The 21,875-nt window shown below is 42.0% G+C and overlaps 1 protein-coding gene across 10 annotated transcripts in view; it reads right to left on the bottom strand.

The window, feature by feature from the left end:
- Positions 1-1,064: 1,064 nt before the first annotated feature.
- The window catches only part of HDX (highly divergent homeobox), a 57,384-nt gene continuing 36,573 nt past the window's right edge, over positions 1,065-21,875 (bottom strand). For 5 of the 10 annotated variants that reach the window (XM_044427323.1, XM_044427325.1, XM_044427322.1 and 2 more), the window contains one exon: positions 13,010-20,705. In XM_044427323.1, coding sequence (XP_044283258.1) covers positions 20,580-20,705 — 126 coding nt within the window. In that variant the 3' untranslated portion in view covers positions 13,010-20,579. Of the gene's footprint in view, positions 1,082-12,894; positions 20,706-21,875 lie in introns of those variants that run through there. The other 5 variants (XR_006414448.1, XM_044427321.1, XR_006414447.1 and 2 more) reach the window with 5 other exon arrangements.

Below are 21,875 nucleotides of genomic sequence, written 5' to 3'. Positions count from 1 at the left end.
CTTCCCCAGGAGAAATGTTAGATAGCAGGTGATGAGAAAGACCCTCTCCTTCCCGGAGACCTGCTGCGTCTCTTAGTAAGCTGTTCAAACATGACCATCTAAGATCTGATTACTTGGTTTCCATCCCTAATTATAGCCTTAGGGTGGCCTTTGCAGCCTTGGTTTCCAAACCACGTATACAGCTTTACTGTCCGGTCACTATTCTCATATTCCAATAGAGCAACATGTCTGTATCTGTGGATCACCTGAAGTAGAAGACCTCTTGCATTATATTCTTCACTGTTTTTTATACTGTGAACCTGGGGGGGGGGGATTGACTAGTATACTGCCCACCTTTAATGCCTACTCTGATTCAGAGAAATTAGCGTTTTTGTTATCAGATGCTGATGCACACGTATCTTATCGAGTTTCTCTTTTTGCCCTGGTAGCTAAAAAGGTAAGAGCTAGGGAAGCTTTGAAGGGGGTACCATCCTGAATTACACCTGGTTTGTCTTTTACTATTATGCTTTGATACATTGGATTTATGGTTTTGTTAATTCAATGTTTTAACTTGTTAACTTGTAAAGGCCTATGGCTAAATGCAGTAAACTGACTTAGTAAGCAATACTGAGCTAGATGGGCAAATAAGTTACCTTCCTCTACACTAGGTGAACTGTCAGTCATTACCAGCACAGATTTTGGCTTGATGTCTCTGTAACTCTCCTGAGCAAGAAATGGTAGCAGGGAACAGAGAAAGAAATGCCACCCGGTCTGAGAGAGCAGCACAATGCACACACACAAAGAAATAAAGACTGACCTAGCAGCAGAGAAACTGGAGTTCAATGGACTGTTAGATTTGAATAGGTTGCTGGAATGATCAGAACTGTCGCTGTAACATATAATTTGCATTGCACATGGAACGGTAAAATAGTAATTTGTATAGTTGGGTGTGTGGGTTCGTTTTTTAAAAGCTGCCTGAAGCTGCTGGCTTGCACAGCATCCTGTAGCAACGAATTCTCTCTGCGAAAGTATGCATTATAGGAAGAAGCACTTCCTGTTTTCTTCCACTGCAACCAAATCAGTTTCACTTGATGACTCTATTCTGAAAGAGAAAGTTTTGCCAGTGTTTACTCATTTCCCTGCATGTTATAATTTTATAAACATCGGTATGTGCCACACTTCATTTCTTTCTCCCATACCCAAATTAAGATCTTCAGCTTCATCAGCCTTTCTCCACTAGATAACCTGCATTCATCTGAGTTGCCTTTTCTTGGAATGGAGCATGACATTAACCTAAAGCAGCATAGTAAAGAATGGAATCGCAGGCTGAATTTTCTATCCATGCCTGCACAGAAGGTATACTTTAGAGCCAGGAATACTTTGCTGACCTGCATGCAGATGAATCTTCAAAAGATTGCTATTAACCTAGAATTTCCACCTGGTATTGTCTGTTATACTTAAAAGTTTTGTATCATGATAAGATATCATTAAATGACTAAATAAAGGTTTTCTGTAAGATGGTTCTTTGTTGATTCATATTGGGTGATTGTATGGAATTGTTGACCTCCAGTTTCTATCATCTAACAGGGCATTTTTTTACTATGGAGATCTAAACCTTACTGCTAAATCCAACAATCCCTCCTATATTTTTAAACTATCAAATGCTGAAGATTAGCCAAGATTTATTTTAAAAGCATCTTGCTTTGTCAATGAGCTGATAACAATTGACTTTCCTAGTGTGAGGCAGCCAGGCACTGAAGATCGACAACCAAACTGCTCCTTGGGTCCTTTATAGAGCTGAAATGAATTAACCGTTCAATCTAATCTATGTTTCAATTCAATGAATTAACAATTCAATCTCATCTAAACTCAGAAGCAAGTCCCAGTGATTTCAGTGAGGCCTACTTCCAGGTAAGTGGGTTTATGTGGTTAAAAAAAATAGAAATGCATTTTTCAGTTCATATTTAAATCAGAATGAAGCAACACAATTTGAATCTATCCCTTTCTGTTTGTTCTTGTTTTATATGCTTATGCCTTGTTAAAAACCTGATGTGCTCAGGATGTTGAATTCTGCATGATATATGATGGCATCTGATTAAATTATGACTTTTTTATATCTGATTAAAATCTGCAACATGATGACCTGCGTGGATGAACCCTTGACATAATATTTCCATTTCCATAAAGATGGATCTAGTCCGAAGCATTTGAAATTAGGTCCAGCCTGAAATGGTCTCAGCTTCCAACACACAGCCAAACACTGATTTGGTTCTGAGTCAGACTGAAAAGCTGCTTACTAAATTACCAAAACTTTAGTGGCATTCTGCGCAATCCGTGTCACGGTCTCTTGTTGCCATGCATTTTATGCACAAATTCTCTCCGTGTGAGTGCGCACTCGTGTGCTGGAGAAAGAGAGACAACTACTTGAAATATCAGGAGAAGGTCCCAGTTTTTGAACCATTTGGCTTTTTGGCAGCTCGGAAAGCAGCGGCAGCCTTTTAGCTCCAAGAAGCCTAGATTAATGGCACAGTGAGTCAACATATTGCTTCCGTGTGGGAGAAGTGAGCAGTCGGATGATGTCAGCATGAACTGCGTCACGCAACCTTGGAGGAGGAGAAGCAACAATTCCAAGGCTCTCATCAAGCACAGAAGCCCAGGGCACTGCAAGGGGAGCTGAAATTAATGTCCAGCGAGGCAACCAAACAGCTAATTATTCCAGCATCAGTGGAGCTTGTGCTGAATTAAAAGAGATTCAAAGGAGGGGTAATATATGCGATGCTTGCAGAAGCACTTGCTTCTCCCCTTTGACGTTTCCACATTTTGTCATGTCGCGGCTTGTAATTGAAATGACTCAATTGGCAGCTTTACAAGATACACAGCAGTAGGAAGGCACACCGTGCGCTGCAACACATTTTGGGCACTTCCAGAAGCATGCGCATTTTGTATGGGATCAGGAGCATGTGGGTGTCATTCAACTACTTCAGCACTGGCCAAAGACATCCGTACAGAAGCCAAACGATCCTCCTTGGGGAGAGCATCCCAAAATCAGTGTGCTGCTGCTGCTGAAAAGGCTAAGTCTTGGAGAGAGCCCTGTGCACCTTAAAGGAGGTAAAACTGTGGAAGATCTTGGCTAAGCACATGAGGCAACAAGACATTCCAGGAGAGGAACTGATGCAGCTGCCATTTTCTGCCTCCAATCCCTGGTCCATCTTGTCCAGTATTGTGGACAATGGTTGTGGCAGCAACCTTTGGGGCTTTCATGAAGGGTCCTTTCCTCATCTTTCCTGGAGAAGCCAGGAATTGAAGAACCTGGGACTTGGTGCACGCATGCTCCTGAGTCATGGAGCGTCCAGCTGAATTTCTTGTAGTGATCCAGGAAACAGGCTGAGTTCTTGCTCAGAGTTTGTCCGCTTGTATTCACTCAACACAGGAATGGTTTTGGAACTACCATTGTATTATTGTGGGCTTACAAAAATTAAAACCAGTTCTTCCTATTCCCAAAATAAAATGAAAGAAACCATCAGAAAAAATCCAAAAAAAATAAAAAATAAAAATAGATATATATTTTTTAAAAAACCCTATAATTAAGGGAAGACAACAGAACAAATCCGGTAACAAATATTTTCATGACCAACTGGAATAACTGGTGTAATCCTAGCAAAGAATCATGTTTTTAATTGGGTAAAGGGAAGTCCAAATAAAGACTATATCTGGTGTTACTGATCTGACCATGAACCAAAATAACTGTAGACTGAAACCAGAGACAGAAGTAGGGAAGAAAGCACAAGGGTAATTCTTGTAGCAAAAAAGGGCAGGGGGGGTGGGGGGGGTGGGGGAAGGAGTCTAGCAAAGGATAAGAAGCAAAAAGAGACCGGAAATAGGATCAACATCCTGAATGCAACTTTTTTCTCTCATAGAAACAACAAAACAAACAACAAAAACCCCTTTTACAGTTGCCAGTGCAAAGAAACAGAACAACAAAAGAGGGAAACTCCCTTCCAGAAGATTCACAAAATCAATGTGAAATTCAGACTTAGATAAGAAATGCTGAAAGGCCAACAGGGGAACATACTATCTAACCAGGATAAAATAAGGAGAAAGTGGGAAGAATATGTGGACGGAGATCAAACATGACAGACTGCTTTGAAGAGGACTCCTGTGAGAAGGACTATGCAATAAAAGAAAGCAAAGTGAAAGCTGTTCTGGAAGAAGAGCCCTAATTAGAAACATTTATTCCAGTCTGCAGAGAATGAATTGGTCTAACATGTAACAAGAATATGGCTACAAATATGGAAAACAAACAATGGTCTGCAGACCGGAAACATTTGAGATACATCCCAGTTCAAGAGTTAAGTGCTAGGAATGGAAGCAAGTTTAAGAACATCACACTCGTTTCCCTTGCAAGCAAAGTGATGCAAGCAAAGTGTTGCACCAAAGAATATTTCCCTACATGGAGAGAGAAATGTCGCACGTTCAAGCTGGATTCTGGAAAGGAAGAGGCCCTGAGGTCATATCACAAATATATGTTGGCTAATGGAGCACAGCAAAGCATTTCGGAAAAACACTCCGTGTAGATCAGAAGCAGTGATGGCTGGTCCTGAAAGAAATGGCTGTGCCCCAGAACGTCATTGTTCCAATGTGTATCAGGGGCAGGAAGCTACTGTTAGGACTCAATATGGAGAAATTCAATGGTTCTCTACATGCAAAGGCAGCTGACAAGAGTGCATTTTATCCCCATATCTGTTCAATCTGTACAGGAGAACATATCTACAGAAAAATGGACTGGGGTCAGAGGAAGATGGAGCTACATTTTAGGGAAGATAATATCCATAGACGATACCATTTCACTGGCAGAAAGCAGCAATGAATTGAAACAACTCCTGATGAAAATGAAAGACGACAGTGCAAAAGCAAGACTGCAGATGAATATTAAGAAAACTAAATTCATGACCACAGAATAAGTAGACAACTTTAATGTCAAGAATGAAGAAATTGAAATAATGAAAGAGTTTGCTTGGCATAATCATTAATTCAGAGGCAGACTGCAGCCAGGAAATTAGACTAAAACTTGGAAGGACAGGGAGGAAAGGCCTAGAAAATATTATCTAGTGTAAGGATGTTTCATGGGGGACCATGGCCCTGGACATCCACAGTGTTGTATTCCTGATCACTCTGTGAGTGAAAGCTGGACAGTAAGGAAGAAAGTTGACATGCGTGAAACACGGTGTCGGAGGAGAGCTTTGTCAATAGCCTGGGCTGAGCAAAAGATGAAGTAGATCCTAGCTCAAATCAAGCCAGAACTCTCACTGGGAACAATACTAATGAATCAGAGGCTCTAGGGAAAATGAAAGGCAGAAGAAAATGACCACCAAATATGGGGTACATCAGTTACATAGAGGAAGCCCCAAATGTGAGTTTACAAGAGCTGAGCAGGGCTATCAAGGAAAAGCTGCTTTGGGCATGTTGGTGCCATTGCCTTCACATGGTGTTTCTGGGTTCCCATGAAGCTGGTGGGCCACCGTATGGACAGACTGCTGCACTAGATGGAACCACTGATCTGATCTTGCTTGGCTCTTCCAATGTTCTGAAGTCAAATGAGCAACAGGATCTAGAAAGAAACTTGAACATTCTGGCAGTTCCATAACTCAGGACAGTCAGGCCAAACATTCTCTCAGATATTTCTAAATTCCCAGGATATGTCCTGAACTGTGTTCATTTCTCCTTGTCTCAATTGTGCACCAGCAGGATTAGTTCAAAAGCTATTTTGGGTTAACCTTTTGTAGACCAGTCTCCCTTGGAGGAAAAGTTCATTCCAAGGGATTAAATAAAAAGGAGAGTAAGGTCCATTTACAAACTGCATCTTGTAAAAAGAGGGAGATGGCAGGCTATATCAGGCAGTTGGCAGAATTAGAACAACGGGGAGAGGGATATGTGCACAGGAAGGAAGACTAAATTCAATAAGAAATATTTGGCAGAATTATTCCAACATGTTTATAGTACAGATGGGAATGTGCATATGATTCACTCACTGAGTAAAACTCTTGCTCCTTTTCAGAACAAAAAAGATCCATTGTCACTATCACATGGTGGAATGGGCTTGAAAGGCAGTTTTGAACAGGGTCATTATCTGTTTATTCTGCCTTGAAATATAAATAATTTTCCTATTGAAGAATAATTTTCCAATCCAAGCTGTTCTACTCACTACCATCTCACCCTTCACCTTCCAATGTTAAACTGGAGAGTAGGGCACGAGGGTAACACCGGGGCAAGCCAGACTTTTACTTCAGTCACTGATTTGTCTGATTTGGCAAGCCAGTGTACACCACCCAGAGCTCTGTGGAAGAAGGGTGAAGATGGATCCAGGAGCCATTGACAGAGGCACAACCTTTTCATTAGAATATTGAAAAATCACATTGCTTTAAATCCTACTATTTGTAACAGTATTGATAACAAAAGCCATTGTATCTAAAACAACAGCCATGGACATTGCCAAGGGGTAGTCAAAGCCAAGAACAAAGAGTTAGAACAAGGGCTTGTTAGTGGTAGTAGCTGATTATTCAGTGTTGAGAGAGAGATGTTCTTCATTTAGGAAAGGCATGATGGGTTACCTGGCTTGCCAGAAGTAAGAGTACTCGGAGCCTATGTCAGATTGCCTGTGAATCAGCAGTGTGGTGTGGCTTGCAAACAAGGCAAATGTAATTTTGATTGTGTCCATATATCTTCTAAATCATGGCATATGAGCATGGGGGAGCTAGAGAATAGCACTTTTGAGGTACCTAAGGCATTGCCAAACAGAGGACAAGGTATTTTCTACTCTGCAGGACTGTTATGGCACAAAATAATGTAAATAAAGATACAGGAAGAAAGAGTCCTACCAATCAGAATTTTTGCAAGTGTAACATCCATTCAGGCAGGATGATGATGTTGATGAGGAGGAGACGAGAGAGGGGGGGTTTGCAAGAAAAGATTGAAAAGTGGCCAGGATAAAGAAAAAATTATGCATGCCACACAAACAAATATAGTTAATATTTCAGAAGTCTAATCCCCTTCCTCTGAATTGCATCTGAAAGTAATACAAGTGACTACATAGGTACTTACTTGTTGAGAGAGAATTGAACTCAGGATGTGGCTGGCTACACCTCATGTCTCCTGTGAGAAAGAATTGAACTACTGCAGGTGGAAAGAAAGGAAATTCTATTCCCAGAGTGTCTCCTTGCAATCCATCTTCTGCCATTGGTGCCATGTTTCATAATGAAAACAGTAGAAATGGTGGAGAAAGGAGAGGCATGATTGTCCCATCACCTGCTCCTGAACAGTTTCTGTCTTTAACTGTGACATTAAGACCTAGCTGTGTCCACACCTCCCTTCCCTCCTATCCCTCTGTCCATCGTGCCTTTTAGGGACTGCTTTACTGGTCACCTGGAAGCATCCTTTTAGCTAAAAACACATTTATATGTGAACAGAAAAAAGGGCCACAACTCCCAGGATTCCCAAAGCTAGCTAGGGAATGCTGGGAGCTATACAGCATTTTTTTCTTTTTAATCATGCATAGAATTACACACTAGTGCTATACCAAAAGGAATGTCTCAACCATTCTAGAACATTTATTTGAGCAGCTGGGGGGGGGGGGGATCCAGATTCTCCAGTGTGTGCTGTAAAAACTATTATGTTCTGAATCCCCGAAAGTTTGAACCACTCCCTCCTGGTACCAAAGCCAACAACTGCAGTAATTAATTCACATTGCTGGTGGTTCTGAAAGAAAACCTGGTCATCTGAATCTCTTAACTGAGTTGGGCAGAGCTAAGGTTATAGCCAATTTTATCGTGTGCTATTTTGGTCTACGGTGCGGTTTTAGTCTTCTCTTGTGTGCTAAGTTCGTGTGTGTGTTTAATTATATTCTCATTCCACTCTGCCTTTGAAGAGTTCATGATAGCAATCCCTTTTCATCTTCACAACAACCCTGTCAGGTAGGTTAGGTCCCTATCTAGCACTCTAACCATTGCAGCATACACTCTCTGGATTCGTGGTAAATGGGACATTTTGGTTAAGAGCTGATTTATATACTTTGACCACCAGAGGGCAGCATAGCATGTGAAAGTTGGTGTTTTCCCTAAATCAAGATTTGGAGCTGTGGAAGGACAAATTATGCTGTAATTTCCACCCATTTATTTTCCATCATATTTTCATGACTTTTTACCTGATCCCCTCTTAAAACTTTAATTTATACGGGTATTTGTAATTTATTTCATTTTTTAGTTTCCCATAAACATGTTTAGCACAAAATTGGCATGCACTTTAACAACATGGAACGCTAGTACTTATTTATTTTGCAGGGTTTTTTAAAGAATTGATTGGCATGCTTCTGGAAATTAAGGGTGCTGCCCAGACTGAAATTCAGGTAAGAATTTGAAAATCCATCATACTAGTACATTAATATTAATACATTTGTTACTTTAAAACCCTGCTTCATTTAACATGGTCTAATGCAGCTGACACCAAAATAATTCCACAACCAAATCAAATAAATGCCATAATAAAATGAAATCAGATAAGGCAGGTAATAATGATAAAAATGTAACTAAACTTAAAACAGAGAGAAACAAACCACCCCCCTGAAAATGGAATTTTAGTTCCTTGATACAGGATTTGTGGTTTTCCATTTCTTTTTTGAAATTCTCTCTTAAAACCCTCCAATTTCAGTTCACACACTCCAAAGGAAAGCCCAACCTTTACATAAAAACTGCTGTGTCCAAAGGGCACAGTTACATTATTCACAAATGGATTCTCCACATGAAATAGCCCGAGGGGTTCAGCCGCAGGATTAAGCAACAGCAGCTAAAAACCCCAACCCATGGGGGACTCACACATTGACCCTGCAGTCATTCTAGAAAGAGAACCAGAAGTCCACCAGCCATTAAGTGTCTCGTCCTCACCCATCCACATTTCCTCCATCACTGTGAAATCAAACAGTCCTAACCAGCTGTGTCTGTGATTTTTAAAGCCACCTCTGTTTGTATGCAGGTGCTTTGGTGAGCTGCTAATAGTTCCATCAATATTGGGAGCCTCACACCGCACTACTGATTTCAATCCAGGCTTTTCTGATTTGCCCCACTGATGATGCAGCTAATTAACAGCTTGTGAAGATGGAGAGTGGCAGTGGGAACAGCTCCTTGTAGGACTTTCATTAGCAGCTACATCTGGCAAAGATCCAGATATACTTGAAAGACATCTTTTTCCTTGGTCTGATGAGACAAGGAAAAAGAATTTTCAAAGAAAAGCAGGCATGTGCTTTAACAGGGATCTTATCCGAGTTTTAATTTTCAAAGCTTCCCTACCCACAATTGACTGGATGTAACCTTTTGTTGTTCAGCTGAAAGCAATCTAGGACTTGCAAACGATCTCCCAAGTTATGCAAGCTTCCCAGTTTACACTGTCTTTGAGTTTCGTGGGTGGTTTGTTGGGATGGCTAATTTGACCTACTACAGTTCTCATTCTTCTTGGTTTATCTCTGCAATGTGCTAAAAAGGCAGGATTGAACTGATTAAAGGGACAGGAACTCTGAGCCTATTAGAAGAGGTTCACCTTGGGGGAATACTATGTTACATGTGTCCAGGGAGACCCCCCCCCCCCCAGTTAAAATTATGCAAGATGTGGAGACTGCTGTTCATTCAGTGTTTCTTCTGGAGAACTGCTGAGGTTTGCATTCATTCATTCATTCTGTCATACTTTCTGCCTGTGCATGGCCCTCCATTCCAAAAGTGTGTCCGCTGTGTATTCATTCATGTTCGCATCAGGAGCTCGTTACATAACCCGGGGACTGCTTGTATTACCTTCTACTGCAGAGTACTAACCAGAGTTGGCTTAAGCATCACTTGTTGTCTGTGGGAGATCCTCCACCAGGGTTGCCTTCAGCTACAGCTGCTGCCCACTGTGGGTGGTCTCTCAGAACTGGGGAAATGGAGGACATGCGTTCTGAGATGGCAGAGGAAGGCCGTCATGAGCAGGCATCCCCCCATCATTCCCCCTTCCAAAACATGTCTGTTCTCACAGTTGGCCTGGGAAATTGGGGGCAGCAATCTTGACGGAGCTTAAGACTTCCGCCCCCTTTGATCCTCCTGCCTTCGCATCGCCACCTCCTCTGCCTCTACAGAGTCTGGTAATGCAGGCCCTTGAAAGTCCACAAAGAGCGAATGCCTGGCCCACTCAGCACACTCTCCTCCATTCGCACCGGTCTTGTGGAGGATGCAAATTGGGGGCAATCCTGCCAACACAGTAGAAGCTCTTGCAGAACAAAAGCCCAACTCCTTTAGGAAAAAAGCCAGTTAGGTTGCTTACCTGTGACTGTTGTTGAGTGGTCATCTGTGCATTCACACGTATCTGCCTGTGGTTGGGATACTTTCCAAGCTAACCTTGTTCTGGTGGGAACCCCTCACTTCCCATCCTCTGGTATGTCTAGGAGAGGTTCCTGCCCTTTTCCCTTCTCCAGTTCCTTCAAGACCGGCGGGAGGTGGTGAATGCCCAATCTATTCCATCTGGATAGAGGACCACAGGGAAGGCATGGTACCAAAGCTGCCTGGCACTGAGACGGGGCCAGTGGGTGGGCTGGTGCACAGCGGATCACTCAAAGAATTACAGAGAAGCAACCCAGCGTGGTCTCTGTGCACCACACATATATGGGTGCCTAGCTAGCTTACCTTGAGTTGGAGGTGGGCAGGTGCTGGGAGCAGAGGACCACAGGCAGGACTGCTGTGCCAGAGGAGCAGTCTTACCTGGCAAGGGCACCAGGGTGGTGCTGCTGGTGGGGCAGAGTATGTTGCTCCTCTGCAGAGGTCCTGAGAGAGGTCTGCATGCAGTGCTGCAGAGGTCAGCGGTGCCCTGGCAGGGTGCACTCGGGCCACTCAGGAAGCTGCAGTCCAGGCAGCGGGCAGGTCAGCTTGATGGCCTTGAACCACCCACTGTGCAAGTCACTGGGGCCAACTGACTCACCCACCTTGGTCCTTTCACTGTAACAAGCAAATCAGCGGCTTCCGAGACCAGCAGGATTCAGTACAGAACTCGGAGAGCACAGTCGCCCGTGAATGTGCAAGGTGCACATGGAGGGCTCTGCGGAATCAGTGGTTTTGGGAAGAAGGCCAGCAGAACAATGCCTTGGATTAGGTGAAACAGTGAAGCTGGGCAAGGAGATGGCAGCACTGCTGGTGGTCCCAGTGTGCAGAGAATACTCCTAGTTGGAGAAACCATTGGAGGAGGTTGTGCCAGAGTGTGGACTGGCACGTCTCGGATCTCCTTCTCCATAACCAGCTGTGTCAAAATTGTGGCACCATGGATGTCAGACATGAAGTCAGAACAGCTCTGGTGGCAGATGGCGGAGTGATGGTGCTGCCGAGGTCAAATCAGCAGCCGGAACAGCATGGCTCCACCGCTCAGCCCTGAGATGCCCAGTTTGGTTCTTCTGGGCCTATTCGTGACAGCCTGCCAATATGGGCAGACTTCCACGAGGTGTTCCTCTCTGAGACAGAAGAGGCACAATGAATGTCCCTCCACAGGAGGAAGCCAGCGCCCATCGCGAACACACTTCCAAAATGGCTCCCTGAGTGCCATCAGGAAGAAAAGAAAGTAGCTAGAGAAATGGAGGTCATGTTTTGCGGAGAGATGATCAGAGAGGGTTTTTTCTTTTGTTAAAGATGTAAGTTAGGGTAAAAGTAGATATGCAATAAGGATATAGCAAAGCAAAACCTAGAGAGCATGAAGGAGAATGAGTCAAAGTCAAACATCAAAGAGCAAAGCCCTGAAGCACCCACAATGGTGGCTGGAAGAGAACTGGGGGAAAGGGCAGGAACCTCTCCTGGAGACTCCAGGGGGCCAGAAGTTCCCACCAGAATGAGTCTAGTTTGAAAATCTTCCTGCCAAAAGGCCCCACGCAGGGCAGAGCTTGGCAGAGCTCCCTATGTGTGATGCAGAGGCCACGAAGGCTCCAGCCACTGCCAATGGTAAGCTCTGTCTGTGAGATACATTTTGAGAGTTTCTCCTGTTCCTGGAGAAATTCAGTCAAATTGTTCTCCCAGGTTCTCAGCCTAGAAATATGGTAGGAGGATTGCAAGAGGCCATTTGTAGACAGCTCATATCTGAATGCTTAGCAATCATAAATCATCCCACCAAGAATGAGGCCAAGACTCTTAGCAGTCTGGTGTCAGCACCTGGGAAGTGGATGGCACTGACACCGAAGCACTGGGACCAGGCGACAGAACTTGAGGCAAGACCGAGAGCAAAGTCCAAAAGCAAGGTCAAGCCACTGTCACAGAACAGCCCAAGGTGAAGAAGCAGACGTGTGTAACAGAGCAAGACATGGACATGGGCAAGCTAAGGGTTGACAACCAGGGAAACCAACGGAGGCGCAGGATGGGATGACTGAGGCAGGATATACAACAAGGCAAGATACGTGGCAAGATGCAGGAGCTGAGCTACAACTCAAAGAAGACCTGCATTGCAGAGGCCAGACAGGATGCACGGCAAGGGTCCCGATGCGGCAAGGGTCAGGCAAGGCACTAGAACCAAAACACACCCCAGCTAGCAAGATCTGCACTGCTGAACTGAGACAACGCGGCATGATCTGGGTCAGGCGAGATGCAGACCTGTGTTGCCGAGACAGTTCTAGAGGGAAGAGCCTGCTCTTCTGCAGCTCCTCCCGCAGGGCTTCCAGCTGGCCCTCCTCACGAGGGTGAGAGCTCCAGCAAGGCCTGGGAGCAATCCTGTGAATACTGAGGTGAGCATTCTGGTTCTGAGCACCAGGTGAGCAGCCCAGAAACTATAGAGACAAGTAAGAGTGGGGATATAGGGGGAAAATAACCAGGACAACTGTTGCACAGAACAGTTCCCCAACTGAAGTGCAGTATACGAAGATAATCAACAATAATCATCTCCATCAGTCATTTATTACTACTACTATTAGGAATTTCAAGGATGTGAAGCCTACATTTAGCTTAATAGTGAACTCTTACAAGCCAATGGTCATTAATACAGAAACTTCATGTAGGAAAACAAATCACTTAGCCTTTATTGAATTTCTTCAGTCTTAGAGATCTAGTAGATGTAGAAAAATATCCTTGAGTGTAATAGACAAAGTTAGCAAAGGTAGTTAGCCCTTTACTCTTACCAATTCGACTTAACAGATAGCTTTGTAACAAACAACTCAATTTATTAAGGTTTTGCTAAACTATATCTGGTAAACTAAGGAAACAAACAAACAAACAAACAAACAAACAAAGCAGTAATAATTCTTGGAATTACTAAGCATGTGAATTTTAGTGTGGATGCAAAAAATAAAGCCTACAAAAAGGAGAGAACACAGTAAGAAAATAGATGAAGTAGCTATATAGGATGGATACATGTGAAGAACACTGTGTAATAAAATAGGTGACTTTGAAACTATTCAATAACCCAAATCCAGTATTCATATTTTACTTTAAAATGTGAACCCAATCAAGCTTAGTAAGCTATTCCTTGATATTTTTAAAAAATTTATGGCACAAATTTTCACAAAAAAAGTTAAGGCAGAGACCAATTTTATATAAAAATAGCTGAGCAGGCTTCTAATGAAGGAAACAACCTTTTCTGTGTGTGATGGATTTTGTTAATACAAGATTATAAATATCCTTATATATACACAGAAACAAGATCAATACAAATGGATGGAATTCATCTATCCAATAAACCAAGATCATATATCCTGGGTTACAGTGGAGGTACTCAAGTTAAATATCAGTCATAGTTTTCTTGCTACACATATCATTTACATGTCATAAAAATGCAATATAAATACTGAGTTTCACAGAGGAAATCAGTTTTAAAGTCACACTAAATTTACAAACCTTGTCCAAACTGGCCAAATGGACATTAATTACCTTGACTTTGTTGGCACATTTTAACAGAATACCAGTATATATTAAAAAACAAAACTACAAAATACTTAAAACTTTCAGAAGCTTTCCATAAAAATTGTCGTCAAGTGTAATATGGCAAAAGAATTGGGGTGCTATGCAAAGGTAGCTTGCTTGCTGAGATTGCACTGGTCACGTAAATGTCAGGGTCATCTCTGAAGTTGCCAACATACATCTAGCAGCTTAACACTGAACAGTGGAAGATGATCCATGATTATCAGTTATAAGGTGTGGTTCATGTTTTATTCTGGTTTGTGTTTTAAACTGGGCTTACTGCTGGGAAATCATTCAGAAAATAATGGATACTGTGGAGCTGGAAGGGCAGGAAGAATATGAAAACGTTTGCATTTGAATATTCAGTGACTCGAAAAGAATTAAAACAAATTTTAGTTGTTTTCTCCTGGGTTTTTTTCTTGTGCACAACAGTGGATGGTTCATCTTTTGGGAGCAGAAGGGAATGACAGTAATGTAAGAAACTGAAAGGACAAACTAATGCAACAGAGCTCTGTTGCAACTCCTTCTATTCCCTTCTCATTTCCTTATGCCATCAAAAGTATTTTCAGCAGCTGGGAGGTTCACTGCAGTTCTTACTAGTACTCCTCCAGTTTTTCAAAAACATTTGTCCTCTGTGTTGTGCATATGAGAGAAAGGAGCAAACTTCTCTACTTGCACAGATGTTTACTCAACATCTGTCCAGCTAGCAAGATTCCCAGCACTATGCCAGAGATACAGGAAGGTTATCTGCAACTGTACATTTTCCTATACCTTTAGTAGATACAAATGCTTGAAATACCATGTTACTGTCTTAACGTAATAGTTGAATAGGTGTTGGATGCAAGAGTGACTGAACTGTTTTCTTCTAAAACCAATCCAAATCACCAGTACTTTTCCTGGTACAACCTGAACTACCTTTGCATTGTCTGATGCCCACTGAAATCAACAGGTCTTAAAAATGGGCATCTTGATAACTCCCCCAATATCAACAGGACTGATGCATACCTAACTTTCTCTGAATTGTACCTGGCATTTCAAAGATATGGGGTCACAGTTTGCACGCCTGACTCCAGCCACCTAATATTCCAGATTAAGCCACTGCATGCCACTTCAGTTGGAGAGAAAGTCTTATTCCCTTTCTTACTCAGAAACTAACACCGCTTTGTTCAACACATGTGTCCTCTTTTTAAACATCTGATCTAATTCCTGTACCCAAATGTTCTAGGGAAAGAAAACTAATTCACTACCGCTGACAACTATTCCATGTCAGTGAATTTTATCCTGGGGAAAATTGCCTAGGAACTAAAAGAACCTTTTAAAATGCTAATACCTTTTCCTGTATACCAAATTACATGTTCAGTTTGAGTTTTCAAACCTGTTATTTTGATATCATGCATGCTATCTCTGACAGCAAATGAAGTTCCAAATCATCCACTGAAGTAGCAGGGAAAAAAGGTTGCATGTACATGTAATCTCAGTTAATTTCTGAAGAACTATCTTGGATTTTTAAATAGTGATGCTCTTCTTTTTTAACAATGATTCACAGGAATGTTGATTAGGCATGGCCAGGTTGGTCCAAAGAGGTAGGTAGAGTCTATTGTGAGGGCCAGAAAAGAGAGGGTTAACATTCGGGAAAGACTCTTCATCTTAAAACATTCCTTTGTGCCCTTCAAAACAGCAAGAGGTGACTAAAGGAGAATATGTTATTTTTTATTTCCTAACTAACTCGCCTGTCTAGCTGGGAGCCACAAGTTGGAAATGCAAGCAGAACAGCTGGACCCCACCAATAGTGGACCCAAGTTTGGTCCATGGACGAAAGCAACTCTGGAACAGGGCCAGTGTTTAGCATCTTCTAGCATGAAATTAATGTATTGCAGTATGTATTGCAACAGCTACTCCATGAGAAAAACTCTGTGGGGTAGGAAATGAGGAGTGAGGACCTACAGCTACAATCACATCCATTTTAGATTTAAGGTAGAATCCTCTAAGGAACTTCTACATTTCTCATCCATTTAAAGATAAACTTGGAGGAAACGTTCCCAGGAAGTTGTGCCTCTTTTTTTTAAACAAATATAGGAATATGTTAATGTCATAAAAGTGCTCTCTCACACACACGCACACGCACACACACACAGAGGCCTGCCTATTCTATAAGTCATCTGTCCAATGTGTTAATATTAGAATAACAAAAATAAATGCAATCCCACCCACCAATATGCACTAACACTATTTTTCACTAGGCAATGGCAAAAACCCTGAATGAAAATGCATCCATTTGTTGGAAACTATTTATTGCCTACAGGTGTGAAAGTCACATTATAGTCTGGTGTGGCATCTAAGGTGATGTCATCTTTTAGAGGTAGCATGTAAAAACGTTGTGGCTTTTTTGTAGTGTTGGGTAAATTAAGCAATCCAGCAAAAGAATCGTATTCTAGATAGAACCAGGAAGCATTAAACAAATGAACAAGATTTGTTGTTTTGTTCACACTATCTTTCAAACAAAGCAGTATTTAATTTGATATCCCATCTGAGGTTGACATGAATTCATGGGGGAAGAAGGTTCTCCAGTGAACGGAACTCTGGAGACTATCCTGCAGAAGAATACAAAGATTCTGATAGTTTTGCCTCCACCTCCCTCGGTTACATATTTTGGTCAGTGTTGCAAAGTCATTAATACCATGTAGAGGGCAGACATTATGAATCTGGAAAGGTCTTTGACTCAATTGCACGTCTTACTGTAAAACCAACTGGCAAATCAGGATCCCGGAGTGTGTTGCAACAGTAACACTGCCATAATTGTATTTTTGTTTTTAAAAAGCAGAATAGAGAAGGCGGGGGGGGGGGGGTTAACAGAGGTAAAAAGCAGAGGACTCCTAAACTGATAGTAACTGCATAGAAAAGGGAAACTCAGCAGCAAAAAAAATTCTGAACCACAACAAGTTGATTCCAACAACATTCCCTGTTTGATGCCACTGTAATAGACACAAGAGCTCTGACCACCCCTTAAGTCTAGTCACCTGAGAGAGAAAAGCTAGACAAGGGAAAGAGAATACTCACACAGGAGATGTGGGTCAGTATTGCAAGTTCTGGCTAAATGGCGAAATGGGCACTCTAGTGAGCAACAGTTAGCCATTCCAAGCACACACTATGTTCTGTTATTTTACTGTAGACTGCCTGGAGTATAGACGGGCAGTATAGAAAATATTTAAATATATTTAATAAATAAATAAACGCTAGGGTTCACGTCAAGTAATGCTCTGTGTTGATGCCCCTTTACAACTCACAGCCAGCCACGTCCTCAGCAGAACGTTAGATCTGTGCTTCGCAGAGCTATATGAAATGCCCACCTGAGCCCACTGGCTCATTGGCTAAGCCATACCTGTAAAATCAGAATAAATGACTTATTGGCAAAGTTGCCAAGAGAATGAATACGGTTCTATGGCACAACAGAAGTATTATATAAATAAATGAGGAAAATAATTCAATTTACTTCTAAGTGGCTTCAGTTTGAAAGTCAGTAGAGAAGTAAGAAGTCAGCTTGGAAATCTGGGCACTTGCATGAGCGACAGTTAAACTTCTGGTTTCATTGTTAGCAATGTCTTGTTTTTCACAGACACACCTGCTTTGCCACACAAGTGGCCATACTAAGTCATCTATTTGCTTAAGCAGACAGTCAAACTGAAACAGTAGCTGCAATAAAATGTTTTCAGCATCAAGATACATTTCAAGCTGTTTCAATTTGTATCTTTTTACTCTGGGCAGACTTCAGAACTATTTTAGAAACATAGAAACAGAGCAAGTCAGATTATTTCCTAGAACCATAAACTCCATCAACTGAATCCAAGGGCAAAAGAATTAAAGAACAGGTTACTTCTAAGCACATTCTGAGACTAGAAACATGTTTTCAGTTCTAGAACATGTCCATTATGGGAATTCTCCAAGCTTTCTTCATTTCATCCACCTACTTTGGGTTAAAATGGTCACTTTATTGTTGCTATAGTTAAAAAGAAAGCAGTTAGAAGGAAAGCAGGCAGGTAAGGTGGGAGTCAGAAATTCTTGCCCATCTACTGGGCATCATCCAAAGCCCTACCGGGAGATTCAGATCTATGTTCTGCCCTGTCGCCCCTCTCACCGCCAGCGCTATGACATGCCAGACAATCCAAATGACCCAATTCTACGCTAGTTGTAAGGACTGAAGCATCATATGATGCTTACAAGGTGTGCTACAGATGGAGTACAGCAGTTGCAGAGAACAAGGGCCAGAAAGAGGAAGAAGCTCTGAAGGCCTGGAAATCTTTCCTCTCCAGCTCCCTGCACACTCCAATTATCTCCTGCTGCCCAATTATCTCCAACTGTAGCCCAAATGACCCTCTCCTCCACCAGTTCCGCCCACTGCCTTAGCCTTTCCTGCCCTTGTCACTCCAGATAAAAACTCATCCGCCTCAAGCTCTTCCCGAACACACCATTTTCAAGGTCTGCTTTTATACCTCACATGCCGTAATTCCATGGGAGTGCAGAAAACCTCCAAAACATGGTAAATGGGCATAGAATTCAACATCCTGAGAATCTTCATGTTTATTATTATTTTAGTAGGTATCTAGCCCCTCACTGCTGGAAAGGTATGCTATAAAAGGTTTATGGGCAGTGGCTGCTGAAATTTCAGAGATAAGAGGGCTAGGTGGATTTTCTAGGGTGGGGGGGGAAAGGGGGGATCATTATCCTATATAATTTCTTGTCCCTCCACAGAATGAGGCAAACTAGAAAATGGAAAAAATGACAGTCATTATTTCTCCTCTGATGTTCTCACAATGGTCAAAATATAGCCTTCCTTGGCACAGAATTTTGATCGCTCAAAAGGAGGAATCCTTTTTAAAACCCCTTTTAGTGCTAAGTATCATATCTGTGTGTGTAGTTAAGTAGATCAAAACTTCCATACAGAGGTACAGTTAGCAATTATTGCCCTTGGATGAGAATTCAAAATAATCACGTTGCAACACCTCTTCCATCTTGCCTGCTACATTTATCTTAGGTTTTATTTCTACCAGAGCTGCCTCCCCTGAACCTTTCAATCTAGGATGGGCAGTTAGAAAGAAAGCAGACAGATAAGGTAAAAAAGTGAGGAAATAACAGATGTATGGCAATGAACAGAGTAAGGAAGATACAAAAGTTAATCTGATGTGCACCGTGCAAGGTTGCTTTAAGGGTAGGATGACAGTATTCTTTCCACAAAAGTTTTGGTTACTAACAGCTCCATTTCCAGAGGAGAAAAAGTTCGGCCTTGTTGTTGTATTTGGCAACAACTCTTTTTTCCCTTATATTTTCATAGGAGAAATTAAATTCCAAGCCAAATTAATCTGTTCCAATATCTGATAAAAGATACAGCATATGTAACTGTTGATCAAAATTCTGAAAATGATTAAGATCAAATCAAAGTCAGTCCTCCACAATGGTTGAAAGGGAGGAAAATGGGCCATCTATGCAGTGGAGCTCTCAAGACTCATTCCTCTGATGTACCTCTAATTGTCACTGAACTCAGTTCTGCATGGGCTTCAAATTGCCTAGCAAGCTGAATAAAGTGACTTGAGTTGGGACTGCCAGCCAGAGCCAATTCATTTATTTAATCTATCCTAATCATGTCAAAGAGTTTTGCAAATTAAAATTCTGCAATTATTTGGGGAACATCTTTCATTAAGGCTTCTTGCAGCCAGGTCTTGCACATCAGTTTCCCTAGCTCTGTTCTTTCTATCAAAAGCCCTGTTTTAAAGTGGCGATTACAAAGCTATAGTTCAAAGCAGCATTCAGGCAAGGCTTACTTAAGGACAAACAGCTCATAAATAAGCGGTAAGACTCCATACAGCCTTTGGATCTGTGTATGCAATGCATCTTTGTGGCTTTCTTTTAGCTATTGCCATGTATCCCCAGGATACTTTAATGGGAGACACTACATTAAGTCCCTGCACTGTTGGAAATTGTCACTTTTATGAACAAATGGTAATTTTTAATAAGAGCCTACTATTTTCATTCAGAATTTCCATCTGCTGCAATAGAAAATATAATTTATTGGAGCTAATTACGTTAAATAGGTTTATTTTTCCGATAATTTTCCAGGCATTGGGTAAGGATGAAAACAAGAGAAGTCACAAAGATTTGTTGTTATGTACAGATAAAAATTACCATCATTTTTAGCGAAGGCCCAACTTTTACCTATTGATATACTGAAACTCATAATTTCCAGTGATGAGTCCACCTACCTGAAAAGGGGGCAAGAACAAGAGAAAGCAAAACATCAGAATGAACAGGACTAGTGGGCTAAATGAGGAATATATTGTTAAATTATTAACATAACTGGCTACTGTTCTTCCCTTCTTGGTGCCCCACTGAGATCAGGGTTTTGTTATTAAACACAGGTTAGTATAAAGGTACCATTATCAAGGCATACCTGCTAAAAGAATAAAAGTCTTTTTTTCTCAAGTAGCTTTCACATTTGTTAAAAACAAAATTTGGAATTTGCAACTACATCAACCACACCCATTACAGAAGGTTGCCAACCTGCCTTTCCACCCCAATGTCTCCCCTTCATAGTTAAGGGTACTGGCTAACAAAATGTAATTAGTTTGACACATACATATTTGCCAAACTATGTTGTGTTGCGTTTCTTTTGACAGAAGATCACAAGCTGTCCAAGGCATTTTTCTCTGATGAAGATGACAAGCTGAATGAGGTATCATCAGGTTCTGGGGACACATGATTGAAATCCATCTCTTCCAACTCTGGAGGCAAATCTGCTAGGAGGGCCTGAGTGAGAGAGAATATACAAATAAGTCACAAGTTGCTATAAACTCTGATGGGCTACAGTTAAGATCAGAAAAGAGCCATGCTGGATCCATCCTATCCAGCAGTCTGTTCACACAGCAGCCAATCAGCAGTCCTCAGGACACCCCCAAGCCTGACATGACTGCAGAAGCACCTGTGTCCCTCAGCAACTGCCTCTGCTATTGGCAGCAGCACTCAGCCAGTGGGAAGAGTACCAGTGATGGCCAGTGCCTCTGTCCCCCTCTGAAGGCGTCCCGACATGTGGTCATCACTCCATCTTGTGGAAGTAAACTCCATAGTTAAACTGTGTGCTGTTGTGTGAGAAATGCCCATTTATCTGTCCTGAACCTTCCATCAACCTCCTTCGTGAGATGACCTCAGGTCCTGGTATTAGGAGGATGAAAAATGTTTCATCCACTTCCTCTGGATATTGTTTTCCATCTCCACAACATCCTTTGCAAAGGTCCTCTGTGGTGATGTAATTCACACGTGAGGATGAGGTATTTTAAGGAATAATACCCCCTTTAGATGGATCGATACAGTCCATGACCAAAGAATGCCAAAGCCTGAAGTCTGTAGTGAAACATTCTGTTGCAGGTTCCACTTGTTGTCTTTAGCAAGCAAGCAAGCAAGCTTCCCCAGTCCGGTTCCCAACACACTGGCCGCACCATTCTCTAACACATAGCAAAGTTACCTGACCGGGTAAGATTGGGTTGAGGTAAGCTTCCCTGAACTTCGAAACACAGAAACAGAGCCAGTCAGAAGGGGTCTCCCGGGCCATCTAGTCTGACCCCCGGCTCCAGCCGGCTCCGCTCATGACATGCCTTACAGTTTATACCCTAAGAAAGATAGGGTATAAACTGATTAAAGCACCTTAACAATTAGGTGTTGCACAGTAATTACACACTTGGAAGTAGGTGCTACTGAAATGGATGGAATTTATCTCCAAGCAAATATAGAGAAGATCAGGCTGCATAAAAACAAGAATCCCTTATAGATGGAGATCTGTTATCCAAATATTGGTCTGATGTTCAGCTGTAAGGCTCACACAACTAACTTCATGCCTACTATTCCCTTTTTAAGCTACCCGCCTGGGACACACAGAAAGGCTGGGGAAGGTGATCGTGCTGCAGAAGGTCCATACTGCAGAAA

Source organism: Varanus komodoensis, unplaced genomic scaffold, assembly GCF_004798865.1.
Source record: "Varanus komodoensis strain SLA01 unplaced genomic scaffold, ASM479886v1 scaffold18_3, whole genome shotgun sequence".
NCBI classification, from domain to species: Eukaryota; Metazoa; Chordata; class Lepidosauria; order Squamata; family Varanidae; genus Varanus; species Varanus komodoensis.
Note: the sequence above shows the minus strand (reverse complement) of the source record. Positions and strands in the feature narration are given on the sequence as shown.